Here is a 15,544-nt window from a genome sequence, read left to right as displayed (position 1 = left end):
GTCTGCTGGGTCCATCCCATGGGTTGAAGAAACCTGGTGGTACTTAGGCTGCGGGCCCTGCTTCTTTATCTTAGGTTCGAAAGGTTTCTCCATGAGTTTTCTGGTGTTGGCAACATAAGCACTAATCAATCTGTCGCTATTCCTCAGACACACACACACACACCACACACACACACACGTGAAGTGGGCTCTCAGCAACCGTCAGCCATTCAGGCTAGAGCTGTTCACAGGGCAACTCCAGCTTCCGCACTGACTTTGTACTCATTTCAGGCTTTATGTAAATTTAAAAGCCTTCTTACAATTCTGCTTGCACCCTTGGTTTTTGATTGGGGGTCATGTGACTGCTAAAACTGTTATCTGGCAGGGTTAAAATGTGTTTAGTTCTGGGAAGAAACTCTATAATCAAGAAGCTTACAAAACCCCAGTTCAGTGGGATTCCCTGGGATGACTTGATGTGTTAAAGACCTAAAAAGAAAAAAAATCTTTTCCAATCCTGGAGGCAACTTCTGCTCATCTATCAGGCCCAGCTGGATCTTGGCAGGATGCATTTTCAGTTTGTTGCAACTTCAGGCTATATATCCCTGGCCAACTCTGTAAATGTCTGAATTGTGTCTGTAAGTACCCTGCCCTTCTGTCCCCTACTTATTCCTTTCTTTCAGTTACTTCCCAGCAAATCCATCACAGATTTAACAACAAACAGCCTGATTCCACAATCATCTTAACAAGTTACCCTTACACATTAATGTAACAGTACCTCCTGATGTCTTTCTGCTTAGAATGTGAATGCTATTACTTCACTTAGAACCCTAGTGCTTTGGATTGTCTGCCACTGTTCATTACCCTGACGTAACTTAACCCCAAGCCCATATATCTCCCTGACTCTCCAAGAAGTCTGCCTTCAATATTCAGCCATATTTCTACTCTTAGACCAACTTATAGTTCTCAAGGATCTCTGTGCCCGCTTCCTTATCCACAAAATGGGAGTAATGAGTATCTACCTCATAGGATTGCTCTGAGGATTAAATGCATTAATAGACAAGATGCACTAAAAAATGCTTGGTCCATTGTAAATGCTCAGTAACTATCTATTATTATCTTATTGAGACAAATGTCTTATTTACTAAAGTTCAGAAGGATTTGGTAAAGGAGGGAGAGGAGAGAAAGCAATGAAAACTGGCTCTCTGATTTTTAACTTAGTGACTGGTACTCTAGTGCTAATATTAAACACGGGAATGATTCAGAGGAAAACTACATGCTTTTCTTTCAGTTCAGGTCTAGTGGGTTCAATACAATTATTTGCATGGAAGGACAATAATAGCACTATTGTGTTTATTTTAGAAGTAAAGTAGACCCTCCTTCCTCCTGGTGTCTCATGAGAACTGTGTGGGAGCGTGGGGACAGCATGTGGAGCCATCGTGTTGTTTTTACCGAAATGGATACAGGACACATTAGAAATTTACAGAGAAACCTAGCAGAGAGATTGACTTAGGAAAAAACAAAGATAAGTTTAGCTTTAGTCACGTGGTAAAATGTCTAAAGTGAAGTGAAAAATAAAACATCTGAGTAGAAGAGTCTTTACAAAAACTTAGGTGTATGGAAGTCAAGTATAGTGACAGAAATCAGGATAAGGAAACAGATCTGGAACTCTTCAGTGGGCTAAATTTGATCTCTAAAGCCATGAGAATTAATGCCTCCCTTGAGAAAGAACATAGGCAGAAAACACGAGGCTAGGTCTCCCCACTTCTGCGTGGGATGTTTTTAAACTCACAGCACTTTTGAGTTTGCCCTTTAACTTCTTATTTTTCAGAATCAAGACAATGGGGACTATATACTGGGCTCTTCTTAGGGGGCATCGTTGGCGTTATCATGATTCTCCAAGTGGTGATACTACTGTTGAGAAGAAGAGGTAGGTGTTTGACAACAAAGAGATTCTTATCAGGCTCCCTGTGGTAAGCAGGGGACCTCTCCCCACAATCACTTGCTCTCACCATTTGGCTTTCTGCAGGGAGCAAGTGCCTTTGCAAAAACACTAAATAAACATATCCTGAGACCTTGCTTAATTCAGTCTCATTCAACATGTCTTGCTTGATCGCTACCCCCACCCCCCCCCCATGCTAGTCTATAGGGATGAAAGGAAAGATGAACCACAGGTATCTAACATAGGAGACATTACACGGATAATTTAAATTCAGTATGACTAGCACTGCAGCTGAAGTGTGCATAGGATGCTGAAGGGGGCCAGATAAGAGGCTGAAACTAGGAGCAGAGTTCAGAGGAGTCTTGGATCTTGTTTAAGTGAAGCTATATCTACTGACTGATAAAAAGAACCTTATAGTAAGATGTTTTTACCCAAGGGTTGAAACCTGTCTATATTTTCTTTTTACGCTTAAGGTATGTCTCTGAGACTTAGCAATGGGGTAACCAAGGCACAGAGAGGCTAAGTGACTCCTGCAAGTTAGCCCAACTGGTTGGTGAGGGAATCAGAACTGCAACCATATGTTCTAACTCCCAGGGTATGTTCCTCTGGGAAGGCCCACAGGTCATCAGAAGACAGCAGAGGGAATACAGTTTACTACGATTTAGCACATATTCTGACTCACCTTGGTCAAGCGTGCAATCTATAAGGTCACTTAAAGCCAAACTAAATAGTTATGGAAAGTCACCCAGAGTGGACTGAAACAATTAAGATCCAATGACTCCCTTGAAGTTTCAATGCCTAGCGTTAGTATCTCCTGGCCTCTCCTCCACATTGTCCTGTGATTCAATATCTCAAGCCCATGTGCTCTCCTTGGCCACATTACCCACCACCCGCCCACACTAGCAGCAAAAGCTCCTGCTCCACAATCAGGACAGGTCCCTGGGCTGGTCTGCCCACGGGGAAGGTGGAACTTGATCTTCACACCACCGATCTGATGGCCAATCTCATTCTCAAGCAGATTAATGTTCTCCACATACAACCTTCTTGGAAAAGCCCTACCTCAGCACTCTGATGTTGGTTTTGCTTATATAAAATAATCTAGGTCATAGCAGGCCACCTACCTTGTCTCATTTGCTCCATCTAAGTGGTAGCTGGGGAGGAACTGTAAGGGGTGGGGCGATTCAGACAGACATCACAATGAAAGCTTATGGGGATGAGGCAGGGTAACCACTGTTGGCTAAGACGATGAAGAAGCACTGAAATACTAGCAATGAGAAAACTGAGATTAACATACCTGCATTAACCCTGCTGGTGAAGGCCCTGGGATCCTAACCCACACTGTCCTCAGCTACATGCTGCTATCACGTGGTTGCCTCTGAAGGGACTAGTACTCCCCACCCCGCAGTAATTCTCTATCACTTTTCCCAACACAAATACCCATCCTTGTTTCTAATCACTGTGTATTCTTTGTAAGCCAGGAACACTCAAAAATCTTGCCTTAAATCTGTGGTTAAAACCTATACTCAATTACTGTAACCCCATAAGACTTGGTTCAAGAGATTTTATTGGCAACTTCTATCGGTGTCATTTCCAGAATGCAGTCCATGCAAAGGATTTCAAATGGACTCTCTGGAAATTCTGGGCTCAAAAGGTACATTGGGTAAGAACAGAGATTTTAGCTTTCAAGTGCAGACTTTGCCACTTATGAGTTCTGTGATCAAACAGATAATCTAACTTCTCCTCTGCAAAATGGGGAGAATAATACATACTTCATGGCGTTTTTATGTGGATTCAAGAGTCAATACCAGAAAGCACTGATAAATGATGGATAATAGATGGATAAATAGATGGGTCGATGCATATACACACACAAATAAAGTGTTTAATGCAGGCATTACTATTTAAATCCTGTTGCCAGCAGAGGGCAGCACTGTAAGGCTCTGGGATGGGCACAGAGAGTGGATTTAAAGTATCAATACTTGAGGTTAGGGCAACATGAGATAACTTAAGATCTCAGGTAAGAGCTGAAAAAGAATAGTAGACAGTCCACTCCTTTATTTTACAGTGAAGGTAGGAGAAGAGATCCATTCAGATGACATGTGTTATCTAATGCCACACAACTAGTGAGGACTAGAAGGTAGATGCCCCAGTTTGAAGGCCAAGAACTTTTTCATTAGATCCTAAGGTCTCAGTGACTAGAGTTGAGCTGGCTCATGAAAACTTGTACCTGCATTGAGGAGAAAATGCATGAGACTGAATTATCTTGATCCAGCAGTCTTTTTGAGAAGCAACATTCAGCCTTTTGCATCTCTCTGACAGTTTAAGACTGTCCCCTCTATTGTAATTTTCAGCTTGAGCTGACCTGAAAGGCTGAAAGTCCTTAAGGACTGGAATTTATTCTGTACCATCTCTGTTCCCCTACAACACTGAGGACAGTGCTGAGTGAGGGTTATAACTGTGCAGACACTCCAGATTTGAACTGAAAGGATGTATTTCACAGAACTAACTTGCAACCCCTCTGTTATCTCCTCTGATCACCCAACTTCTATTCTCCATTCCCATATCCAAACATATGCACACTCCTCAGCCAATGATCCACTCAGACCAAAAAAGGGAAGTTGCAACCACCAGGAAGGTAAGCACTCCTTGCCCACACCCACACAGGAAAACCATATTTTGGTTTCTTTGAATTCTCTGAGCTTCTCCTGGGGCTGCCCATCATTTCCTCCCCAAGGGTCACACCCTCAAGCAGCACGTTCCACCACCTTTATCACGAAGATACACACAAGGCCTTTTCCTTCCAAATAAAAATATACCTCTCCTAAGTGCTATTTCCTCAGATACATGTCTAGTTTTTTAAGAGAATAAATTAACTGCTAACTGTTAAAATAAGTCTACCCTAAATACTGTGATTTCCTCTGCGTTAAGCCCCATTGCTTTTGCTTAGAGTTTGGAATAGTCCCCAAAACAGGCATCCTTGCTTCTGTATTTTCCCTCCATCTTTCTCATCGCTACATGATGCATGCAGGGAATACCATGAAACATCAGAAAGAATGAGATTGATCTATTGCTTTAGCAAGGAAAATGTCCTCAATATATGGTAAGGGAGAAGGTCGTATTACAGAGAAGTGTGTATGGAATGACCATATTTGCATTAAAAAAATCTATACAAGTGTCCAGAACCACACTGCCTAATTTGGTGGTCACCAGCCACATGTGGCTATTTAAATTTAAATTAATTAGAATTAAGTGGAATTGTTTTAAAAATTTTATTGAAGTATAGTTGATTTATAACATTGTGTTAATTTCTGCTGCACAGCACAGTGATTCAGTTATGCATTTATGTATATTCTTTTTCATAGTATTGAAAGCAATTTAAAATTGTATTGAGTTGAATTGAAGGTTCAATTCCTCAGTTGCATTAGCCTCAGTTCAAGTGCTCAGTAGTCATGTGAGACTTGTGGCTACTTAGACTGCTGACAGGGAACATTTCCATCATCAAAGATGAAGTTCTATTGTTCAGAGTTCATCTGGAAGGAGATACATCATATTGTTGAAAACTATTACTTCTGAGAATGAAATCATACTGGTTACTGGGTGAAGGAGGAAGGAGGAAGTACTTTTTGCTCTCTACTATTTAAATTTTTGAAGCAATGAATTATTTCTATAGATTTAAAAAGAAAAAAGATTAAAACTATTTAAAAATGTAAATGTTCTGCAGCATATTAATTTTCAGAGAGTCTGGACTTAGAGGGGAAAAAAAAGATGGTAGGCATTAGAATGACATGGCAGCTTTATTCCAAATAGTCCTTGGCAGATCATCCCTCTTATACCCCTCCCACTACACATCTACCAGGTTCCCCAGAAACAAGGAGGTGAGAAAGCTGTGAATGAACCTCTATGAACTGAAGAATACAAAAGAGGTATAAATAACTTTCCATACCCTTAAAAAACTTGAAATTCTAATAGGAGACTAGATATGCACATCACACAGTAGAGATCAAAATAATTAAATGACATATCAATTACACGTAACACTATGTGCCAGGCACCGTCCTATACACTTCATAGGTAATATCTCATGTAATCATCACAACAGCCCTGAGAGGCAGGTATTTCAATTTCATTTTACAGATAGGGACATTAGGCTCAGAGAGACCAAGTGACTAACCTAATGTCATAGGACAAATGTGCATGGGATTTGGGACTCAGTGCTTTTTTCTGTGGTACTCCTGGGGTATGCGGGTATGCACCAAGGTGCAAAGACCAGAAAGTGCAAGCAGAGAGTTCATGCTGGAAACCAGAGAGAGAGATAACGATTATGGTTTCTTTTCCCCAGGTAAAACAGACAATTACCAGCCAACAATGGAAGCAAAAAGCCTTACTATCTATGCCCAAGTCCAGAAATCAGGTGTAAGTTCCATACTTTCTTTGTCTGGGGTGGACCTGTCATGCTTCCCATGGACTCCCTGGCCAGTCAGTTCACTTTGCATGCCTGACATTCATTGTTCTACATGAGTTATGAAGCAGAAGAAATTTGGAAAGCAGAAAGCAAGAACAAGAGCTCTCTAAAAGGGCATTAAACTTCAGTATCAGATGGGATGATTTATTATTTGAAACGATGGGAAACACTGGGTAATTTTCTAGCCATCTGTTTCTTCATAGGAAAAAAATGAGGACACTAGAAACATGTAATGTATGGCTCCTTTCCCCTCTGGCATTTTAGCAGTTTACAGTTCCATGTTATCAAACTCTTTCCTTCTCTAAGGAAAAAGATGCAGCTTGAGGAGAGAGGGAACGGTTGAGAAAGCCTATTGTGTGACATGTTAGTCTAATCTAAGTTTAAGAGTTTGCAAACATCAAAGAGATAAATAAGGAGGATCTTGAGGATTCTGCCTAGAGAGTGGTTGGTGAGATGGAAGAGGGTATGTAGGCAGGAGATGAAAGCAGAACTGTGATGGAGTGATGGTTGGATTGAAATAGAAGAGCTGGATTTTTAAAAAGAGTCAAGATAAAGTTGAGGAGCAGATATGTTAGAAGTAAGAGGGTGGCTAAAAGATAATGGTTAGATATGAAGATATGATATCTCTGGGAGTTGGTGATGGACAGGGAAGCCTCACGTGATGCAGTGCATGGGGTCGCAAAAAGAAGGACACGACTGAGTGACTGAACTCAACTGATGAAGATATAGTTTTTCAGAACTGAAAGCAATTCTAAGTGATGTATAGGCCAGAATCTGACCTTTAGGCTACAGGGGAAGGCAAATTCTTGAGTAAAAGATGTGAAGGTAAACACAGTTTTGATTAACACCTTGGGAAATTGCATCAAATGACAGTAAATGCATTTCTGTAAACCAGAGATGAACTCTTGGACAAAAATCTTTCCGCTGTCCCCTAGAGGCCTAGAGGATTTGTTTCACAGGCCATGACTACCATTGAGAACCAGATTCCGTTTAAATACATGAGGCCCAATAGCAACCTCTTTCACATTTATACTTTTAGGTAATCAGGTTCAAGTTTACCATGGTGCCTTCCCTATCTATTCTATCCCATTTTGTTAGCATCTCTCTTTTTACTCCCTGGTGGCTCAAATGGTAAAGAATCTGCCTGCAATGCAGGAGACCTGGGTTCAATCCCTGGGTTCAGAAGATCTCCTGGAGGGGGAAATGGCAACCCACTCCAGTATTCTTGCCTGGAGAATTTCATGGATGGAGGAGCCTGGCGGGCTACAGTCCATGGGATCACAAAGAGTCAGACACAACTGAGTGATTAACAGCATGACACACATATTAAACAGTGCACAATCTATAAATGTCACCTCAATGAATTATCCCATCTTCATATCTAATAAAGTCTTCTCATCCTGTTTTCCTTCAAGAGTTTTGACTATCCTTGTCCCTTTGTACTTTCATATGTATTTTAGAATCAGCTTCTCAAGCATCACAAAAAGGGAAAAAATCCTATTAGGATTGCACTGAATCTGCACATCTATTATATTTGAGGAGAAATTATAGCTCTCAGTATTGAGTCTTTTAGGACCATGAAATGAACCCCTAGATCAAGGAACAGAACATCATCTGGACCCCTAGAAGACCCCCTTGTATGTCTCCTAATCACTGTTTTCTGTCTCCTCCTCAAAGATGCCTTATCCTGACTTCCAAAAAATAAAGTTTACTCCTTCTTTTGACTTTATAAAAATGGAATCCTACAGTATTTTTCCTCCTATATCTGGTTTCTTTTGCTTAATATTACCTTTATAAGATGCATCTATGTCTTTGAGTTTAGATACAAAGCATTCATATTCATCGTTTTATGGAATATTGATGCATGCATATACTAGAGTTTATTTTTCCAATTAACTATTGATGGACAATTACTTTATTTCTAGTCTGAGGGATTATGAAAACTACAGCCATTCATATTAATATGTGTGCTTCTTGGTAGATATGTGCACATATTTTTGTTGGGGATGCGTCTAGAGGTAGAATTGCTAAGTCATACAGTATTCATGTCTTCAAACTGACGAGACAAGGCCAAGCTGTGTTTCTAAATATGTATATCAATTTACTTTTTTGCACCTGTATACCAGAGTTTCAGCTGTTACACATTCTAATCAAAACTTGATGGTGGTGTCGTTCAGTCGCTAAGCTGTGTCTGACACATTGCAATACCATGGACTATAGCATGCCAGGCTTCCTTGTCCTTTGCTATATCCTGGTGTTTGTTGAAATTCATGTCCATTGAGTCAGTGATGCTATCTAACCATCTTATCCTCTGCTACCCCTTTCTCCTTCTGCCTTCAATTTTTCCCAGCATCAGGGTCTTTTCCAATGAGGTGGCTCTTTGCATGAGTTGGCCAAAGTATTGGAGCTTCAGCTTCAGCATCAGTCCTTCCAATGAATATTCAGGATTGATCTCCTTTAGGATTGACTGGTTTGATTCTTTGCAGCCCAAGGAACTCTCAAGAGTCTTCTCTAGCACCACAATTTAAAAGCATAAATTCTTTAGTGCTCAGCCTTCTTTATGGTCCAACTCTCACATCCATACATGGAAAAACCATAGCTTTGACTATATGGACCTTTGTCGGCAAAGTGATATCTCTGCTTTTTAATACATTGTCTAGGTTTGTCATAGCTTTCCTTCCAAGGAGCAAGTGTCTTTTAATTTCATGGCTGCAATCACCATCTGCAGTGATTTTGGAGCCTAAGAAAATAAAATCTGTCACTGTTTCCACTTTTCCCCACTATTTGCCACGAAGTGATGGACCTGGATGCCATGATCTTAGTTTTTGGAATGTTGAGTTTTAAGCCAGGTTTTTTCACTCTTCTCCTTCACCTTCATCAAGAGGCTCTTTAGTTCCTCTTCTCTTTCTGCCATTAGAGTGTTATCATCTGCATATCTGAGTTTGTTCATATTTCTCCTGGCAACCTTGATTACAGCTTGTGATTCATCTAGCTCAGCATTTCTCATAATGCACTCTGCATATAAGTTAAATAAGTAGGGTGACAATATATAGCTTTGATGTACTCCTTTCCCAATTTGGAGCCAGTCCATTGATCCATGTCCAGTTCTAACTGTTGCTTCTTGATCTGCATACAGGTTTCTCAGCAGACAGGTAAGGTAGTCTGGTATTTCCATCTCTTTAAGAATTTTCCATAGTTTGCTGTGAATCACATTGTCAAAGGGTCTAGCATCGTCAGTAAAGCAGAAGTAGATGCTTTTCTGGAATCCGCTTCCTTTCTCTAACGTCTGGTGAATGTTGGCAATTTGAACTCTAGTTCCTCTGCCTTTTTAAACCCAGCTTGTACATCTGGACATTCTCTGGCAAGTTTCACCTCGCTAGCGTGTGAAATGAGTGCAATTGTGTGGTAATTTGAACATTCTTTGGCATTGCCTTTCTTTGGGATTGGAATAAAAACTGACCTTTTCCAGTTCTGTGACCACTGCTGAGTTTTCCAAATTTGCTGACACATTGAGCACAGCACTTTAACAGCATCATCTTTTAAGATTTGAAAGAGCTCACCTGGAATTCCATCACCTCCACTAACTCTGTTCACAGTAGTGTTTCCTAAGGCCCACTTGATGTCACACTCCACGAGGCCTGGCTCTGGGTGAGTGACCACACCATCATGATTATCCAGGTCATTAAGACTTCCTTTGTATAATTCTGTGTGTTCTTGCCACCTCTTCTCAATCTTTTTTGTTTCTGTTAAGTCTTTGGCATTTCTGCCCTCTCTTGTGCCCATCCTTGCATGAAATGTTCCCTTGATATCTCCAATTTTCTTAAAAAGATTTCTAGTCTTTCCCATTCTATTGTTTTCCTCTATTTCTTTGCATTGTTCACTTAAGACGTCTTTCTTATTTATTAGTCTTTTAAATTCTAGTCATTCTGTTGGATACCTTTTTATAGTTTCATTTTGCATTCCACTAATTATTAAGCAAGTTGAACAATTTTTCATACTGTTTATTGCCATATTAATATCCTCTTTCTTAAAGTGGCCATTAAATCTCTTACTCACTTTTCCTTTGAGTCTCAGTCTATTTGGGGTGGGATTTTCTTTAGATACTTAAATATTTGGCTTTTTGGCAGTTATATGTTATCAGATACCTTCACCCATCTTATGGTTTGCCTCTGAAATTTCTCAGAGATACATTTTGATAAAGGAACATTCTCAATTTTTGCATAGAACAATTTAGTAATCTCTTCCTTTGTAGATAAAACTTTTTGTATTCTGGTTAAGAAATTTTCAAGATATTCCAGTTAAGAATATTAGAATATATTCTCCTATAGTCTTCTAAAAACAGTGTGGTTTATCTTTTAAACACATGTCTGTTATGTACCTGAAAATGGTCTTTTGAGTATGGTATGAGATGGGTTGTTTTATATTTTTCCGTATGGATATCCTATTGACTATATTTAACAGACTATTCTTGACCCACTGCAGTGCCGCATCATTATAAATCAAGGGTCCATATGTGTGTGGATCTATTCTGAAGTTCTCTATTCTGCTCCATTGTTCTATTTCTTTACACTTGCACCAGTACCATACTGTCTTTACAAACCTGTGCTTACAGATTTATTATAAATCTGTGGCTCACATGGTAAAGAATCTACCTGCAATGCAGGAGACCCAGGTTCCATCCCTGGGTCAGGAAGATACCCTGGAGAAGGGAATGGCAACCCACTCCAGTATTCTTGCCTAGAGAATCCTATGGACAGAGAAGCCTGGCGAGCTACAGTTCATGGGGTTGCAGAGTCAGACATGACTGAGTGACTAACTCTTTCTTTTCACTTGTTCTTCTTCAAGTTCTTGGCCATTTTTAGTCCTTTGCATTTTCATCTATATATTTTAGATTCAATTTTCAAGACCCTCCTTAAAATTTTCCTGGAATTTTAATTAGAACTGCATTGATCAATTTGAGAAGACCATGTATGTTTTAATATTGAACTTTAAATTCACAAAATGTTATGTCCTTTCCTTTATTTAGATCTTGTTTAACTTCACCCAGTTACTGCATGAATTATCTTCTACAACATTACTTCCAAAGTGCTGGCTAGCTCCTTTTTACTAAAACAATCTTTTACTAAAAGCATTACCTGGGACCTAATTACAAATGCAGAAATTTCCCACCTCAGATCTTCTGAGATAGAACTAAACTTCTAACAAGATCCCTAGGAAATTCTTAGCACATTAAAGTGTGAGAATTCCTGCTCTACCGCAACCACTGCCAGTGGTGGGGAATTCACTGCCTCTCAAGACAATTCACCCCACATTTGAGCACCTCTTACTTCCCTGTTGGCTCTGATGGTAAAGAATCTGCCTGCAATGCAAGAGACCTGGGTTCAATCCCTGGGTCAGGAAGCTCCTCTGGAGAAGGGAATGGCAACCCACTCCAGTACTCTTGCTTGGAGAATATCACAGACAGAGGAGCTTGGAGGGCTACAGTCCACAGGGTTGCAGAGACTCGGACACAACTGAGAGACTAACGTTTTCTTTCTTTTCTTTACTATTAGAAAAATCTTCATTATACTGAATCAAAATCTTACCCTAAAGATTCCAACCTTGGTTTAAAGCTAAAGTACTCTATAGAACAAATGTAATTCCTCTTCTACATGGCAATTAATCAGATATATGAAAAGAAAGATCATGTCACACCTTGAATCTTCTTCCCTCTAGTAAACTTTTCCAATTTCTTATCTCTTCCATCAGATGACGAGATTCCAAGTTCTCTCCCATTAAAACCCATGGGCTTCATCATTAAGTCTTTATGTTCAGGAAAGGAAGAGTATAATATTATCCAACACCAGTGCCCCTATGTATGTTGAAAGGATGACTTTCTAGGCATCAGATATGTCATCTCCATCTTAGAGAGATGTGGTCTCAGTTGACACCTACATTGATTTTGTCCTGGTATTGTGCATTTTAATTCATTCTAAGTAACATTAACAAACATCAGCTGAAGGTTCTTGTGTGCCCAGCGCTGCTTTGTAGGGAATGCAAAAAAAAAAAAAAAAATAGGCTATTTGTCAAGGAACTGATGGTTTGTTTGGAGAAGCAACATATAAATATATCAGAGTGTCTTGTATACAGTGAGAATTAGGCTTTAAGTACCTAAGAAATTTAAGTAAAGGAGAGGTTATCATAAGTTGGGGCAACCAAAGAAGAACATGATGGAAAGTACATGTGCTTTAAGTTAAACTCCTGGCTTTGATACTTTGATACTTCTTGTACATGCCATTAAGAAAGCACTAAACCTTTCTGGACTTTAGCATCTTCATCTATGAAATGTGAGTAACAATAGTATTTAACATATAGAGTGGTTGTGAGACAAATGTGAAGACCTTTGTAAACTTAAAACACTTGCATACGTATGGTTATTATTAAGTTCGGTATTTAGATAGGAAAGAGAATTGATGAGAAGCCATGATAGTGAGGAATAGCAGGACCTCTGCACGTTCTGAGTGATATGTGTGTGTGTGTATGTGGGTGTTAGTCACTCAGTCGTGTCTGACTCTTTGCAACCACATGGGCTATAGACTGCCAGGCTCCTCTGTTCATGGGATTTCCCAGGCAAGAATACTGGAGTGTGTTGCCATTCCCTTCTCCAGGGGATCTTCCCAACCCAGGGATCAAACTTGGGTCTTCTACATTGCAGGCAGATTCTTTACAGTCTGAGTATCAGAGAAGTCCTATGTAGGTGATACAAGTGAGACTAAAATACTATATATATCTCATTCTCATCAGCTATCCATGTAAGAGCCACACCAATTTCAGTTCACTATGAGGAAGACTTTTAACACAGCTGGGAAGTGGTAATGGTAAATCAGGCTGCCTCACAAGTCTGTAAGCTCCAAGATGTCACTCGAGGAGTCTTAAGCAAAGCCCAGGGAATTGAGTTCCAGGGAATCTGGGGGAGAATTTTCACCTGAAAAGGACCAAATGACTCCAAAGAACTTTGCAGCTCCTAACTTCTTGATTCTGTGCTTCTCCATGAGGAGAATTAGATGGGAAATAACTCGCTGCTCAATTAATGGCTTGTTCACTTTGTTTCCCTTGTAGTCCATTCAGAAGAGACCTGACCCCCTGCCAGCACAGGACCCCTGCACCACCATTTATGTCGCTGCCACAGAGCCTGTCCCAGAGCCCATCCAGGTGAGGCATTGCTCTGTGCCTCCTCTCTGTAGAGAGGAACTAGGTGGAGGCTGGGAAAGGGTGGAACCTGTGTGGAGCTGAAATGGAGAACGCAGGTCCTAGCAAGCAGGCAGCAAGAAGCATCTGCAGCCTTGACTGCAGGGCTTCTGGGAAAACCCTCATGGCTTCTCACCTGCCGTCCCTGCTCGCTTTCTCTTCGCTGGTATTTCTCTGAGAGCTGTCTAAGGACCACATCAGAAACAGCTGGCATATTTCTTAAAAATAAAGATTCTGGAAACTTCTCTCTAAGATCTGTTCAATCAGAATGTCTGTAACAGGTCACCAGGTATCTGCACATTAAAAAACAACATCTTCCAAGTGGTCCTGATGCATGCTTAAGTTCAGGAACTGCATCTTGAGTCCAGGACTTCTCAAGTCCAGCTGCATATAGCCAGGGGAGCTTTGTAAAAATTACCATGCCTAGTTTCATTCAGCCCTATTTATCAGAATATTTAGGAGTAGAGCTCTGCAAATGTGTAAAGAATATGATGCCTAGCCCACCTGTTTTATCCCATTGCAAGAAGTTTACTTGACAAAAATCTTCCTTTTACTAAATGAACAGAAGTAAATTCTGGGCTGAAGTCTTGGCTCCAGTTGGGCTTTATTAAGTAAAGAATTTTAGGAGATAATGGAGGATCAAAAGACCACAGAAATACCTACTTTTACCTATTTTCCTCAAGCCTACTGTACACATACCCAGCAATGCCTGGAAGGATGCCTTATCTTCATTTTGAGGTTTAGTTACAGAACACTCCTCTCCAAAGGGAAGTAAAAACATAAATCTGACTTTAAAAAATCATGTAGATTTTTAATGATGTTTTCTTGGGGAAGCAACACAGCACTTGGTATATATTCACATTTTGCAGCAAAACCACCTGAATTCCCCCACTCCTGTCTCTTTGTGTCTCTGACTCCTGAATCTCCTCTCCTTACAAGAATTCTCTGCTCAGTCTCCATCTCCTCCCCATCCCTCTCCCACCTGAACCTCTTCTTCCTTCTCCCTTTAGGTCTCACTGATCTTCCCTTTTTAAAAACTTGCTAATTTAGAACTCTCTTGGCTGAGTTCTCTCTCTAAGTTGAGTGCCTGGGTGAGTTGTCCTAGTCTCCCTGATGGCTTGCATATGCTTGAAGGAAACTGTAGCCCATCTGTGGGCAGGCAGACAGTCTGGGGACCTGAGTGCTGCCTCTAGCTCTATGGTTTCCCAGAGGTCTTGTGGTTAGCACTTTGCCTTCCAATGCAGGGGATGTGGATTCGATCCCTCATTGAGGAACTAAGATCCCACATGCCTCATGGCCCCCAAAACCAAAACATAGAACAGACACAATATTGTAACAAACTCAACAGAGACTTTAAAAATGATTCATATCAAAGCAATCTTGATAAACCCAGCTGTGACAGATGCTGAGCAAGGTGCAATGCTACCTGATTCTTGAGAACCTTTCCTTTTCCTAAGCATCACACTTTCCATTTATAGCCTGTAAACCTAGTGCTGGTCCCTCCTCTTATAGACTTGTTCTATTTTTCCCCCAGGAATCAGGTTCCTTCACAGTCTATGCCAGTGTGACGGTTCCAGAGAGCTGACATCACAGAGTCAGTGAAAGGACTTTCTGAAGGAATATAGAAGAGCCAAAATAAACACTGAACTTGGTCCCAGACCCCAAGTATTTCGTGACATCTGCACATCTGCATTCTTCTCGGTTCGGTTCCCTGGTGATGTTGCTTCCACATCTACCTGTGAAATGGATACGGAAGTGAGGCTTCCCAAGCGTGGCCCAGGCTCAGAGCAGAGAGCTAGTTGATACAACTTTACATCTCCGGGGTATAGCAGATGAAATGGATAATGCTAGTCCAGTGAGTCTGGACCTTCAGGTGTCTTGCGTTTCGCCGCAACTTGATGATAAAAGCTAAAGGCAGAAAGCCAGCACAGGATGTC

General features: G+C 40.7%; 1 protein-coding gene across 1 annotated transcript in view; it reads left to right on the top strand.

Moving 5' to 3' along the window:
• Positions 1 to 15,201, top strand: part of SLAMF1 (signaling lymphocytic activation molecule family member 1) — a 38,650-nt gene extending 23,449 nt beyond the window's left edge. The window contains 4 exon segments of the mRNA NM_001285726.1: positions 1,808 to 1,906; positions 6,258 to 6,331; positions 13,479 to 13,571; positions 15,142 to 15,201. Of these exon segments, the coding sequence (NP_001272655.1) occupies positions 1,808 to 1,906; positions 6,258 to 6,331; positions 13,479 to 13,571; positions 15,142 to 15,192 (317 nt within the window). The 3' untranslated portion in view covers positions 15,193 to 15,201.

The sequence above is a fragment of the Capra hircus genome, chromosome 3 (genome assembly GCF_001704415.2).
Source record: "Capra hircus breed San Clemente chromosome 3, ASM170441v1, whole genome shotgun sequence".
NCBI lineage: Eukaryota > Metazoa > Chordata > Mammalia > Artiodactyla > Bovidae > Capra > Capra hircus.
The sequence above is the reverse complement of the archived record's forward strand: the minus strand, read 5'-3'. Positions and strand labels throughout refer to the sequence as shown.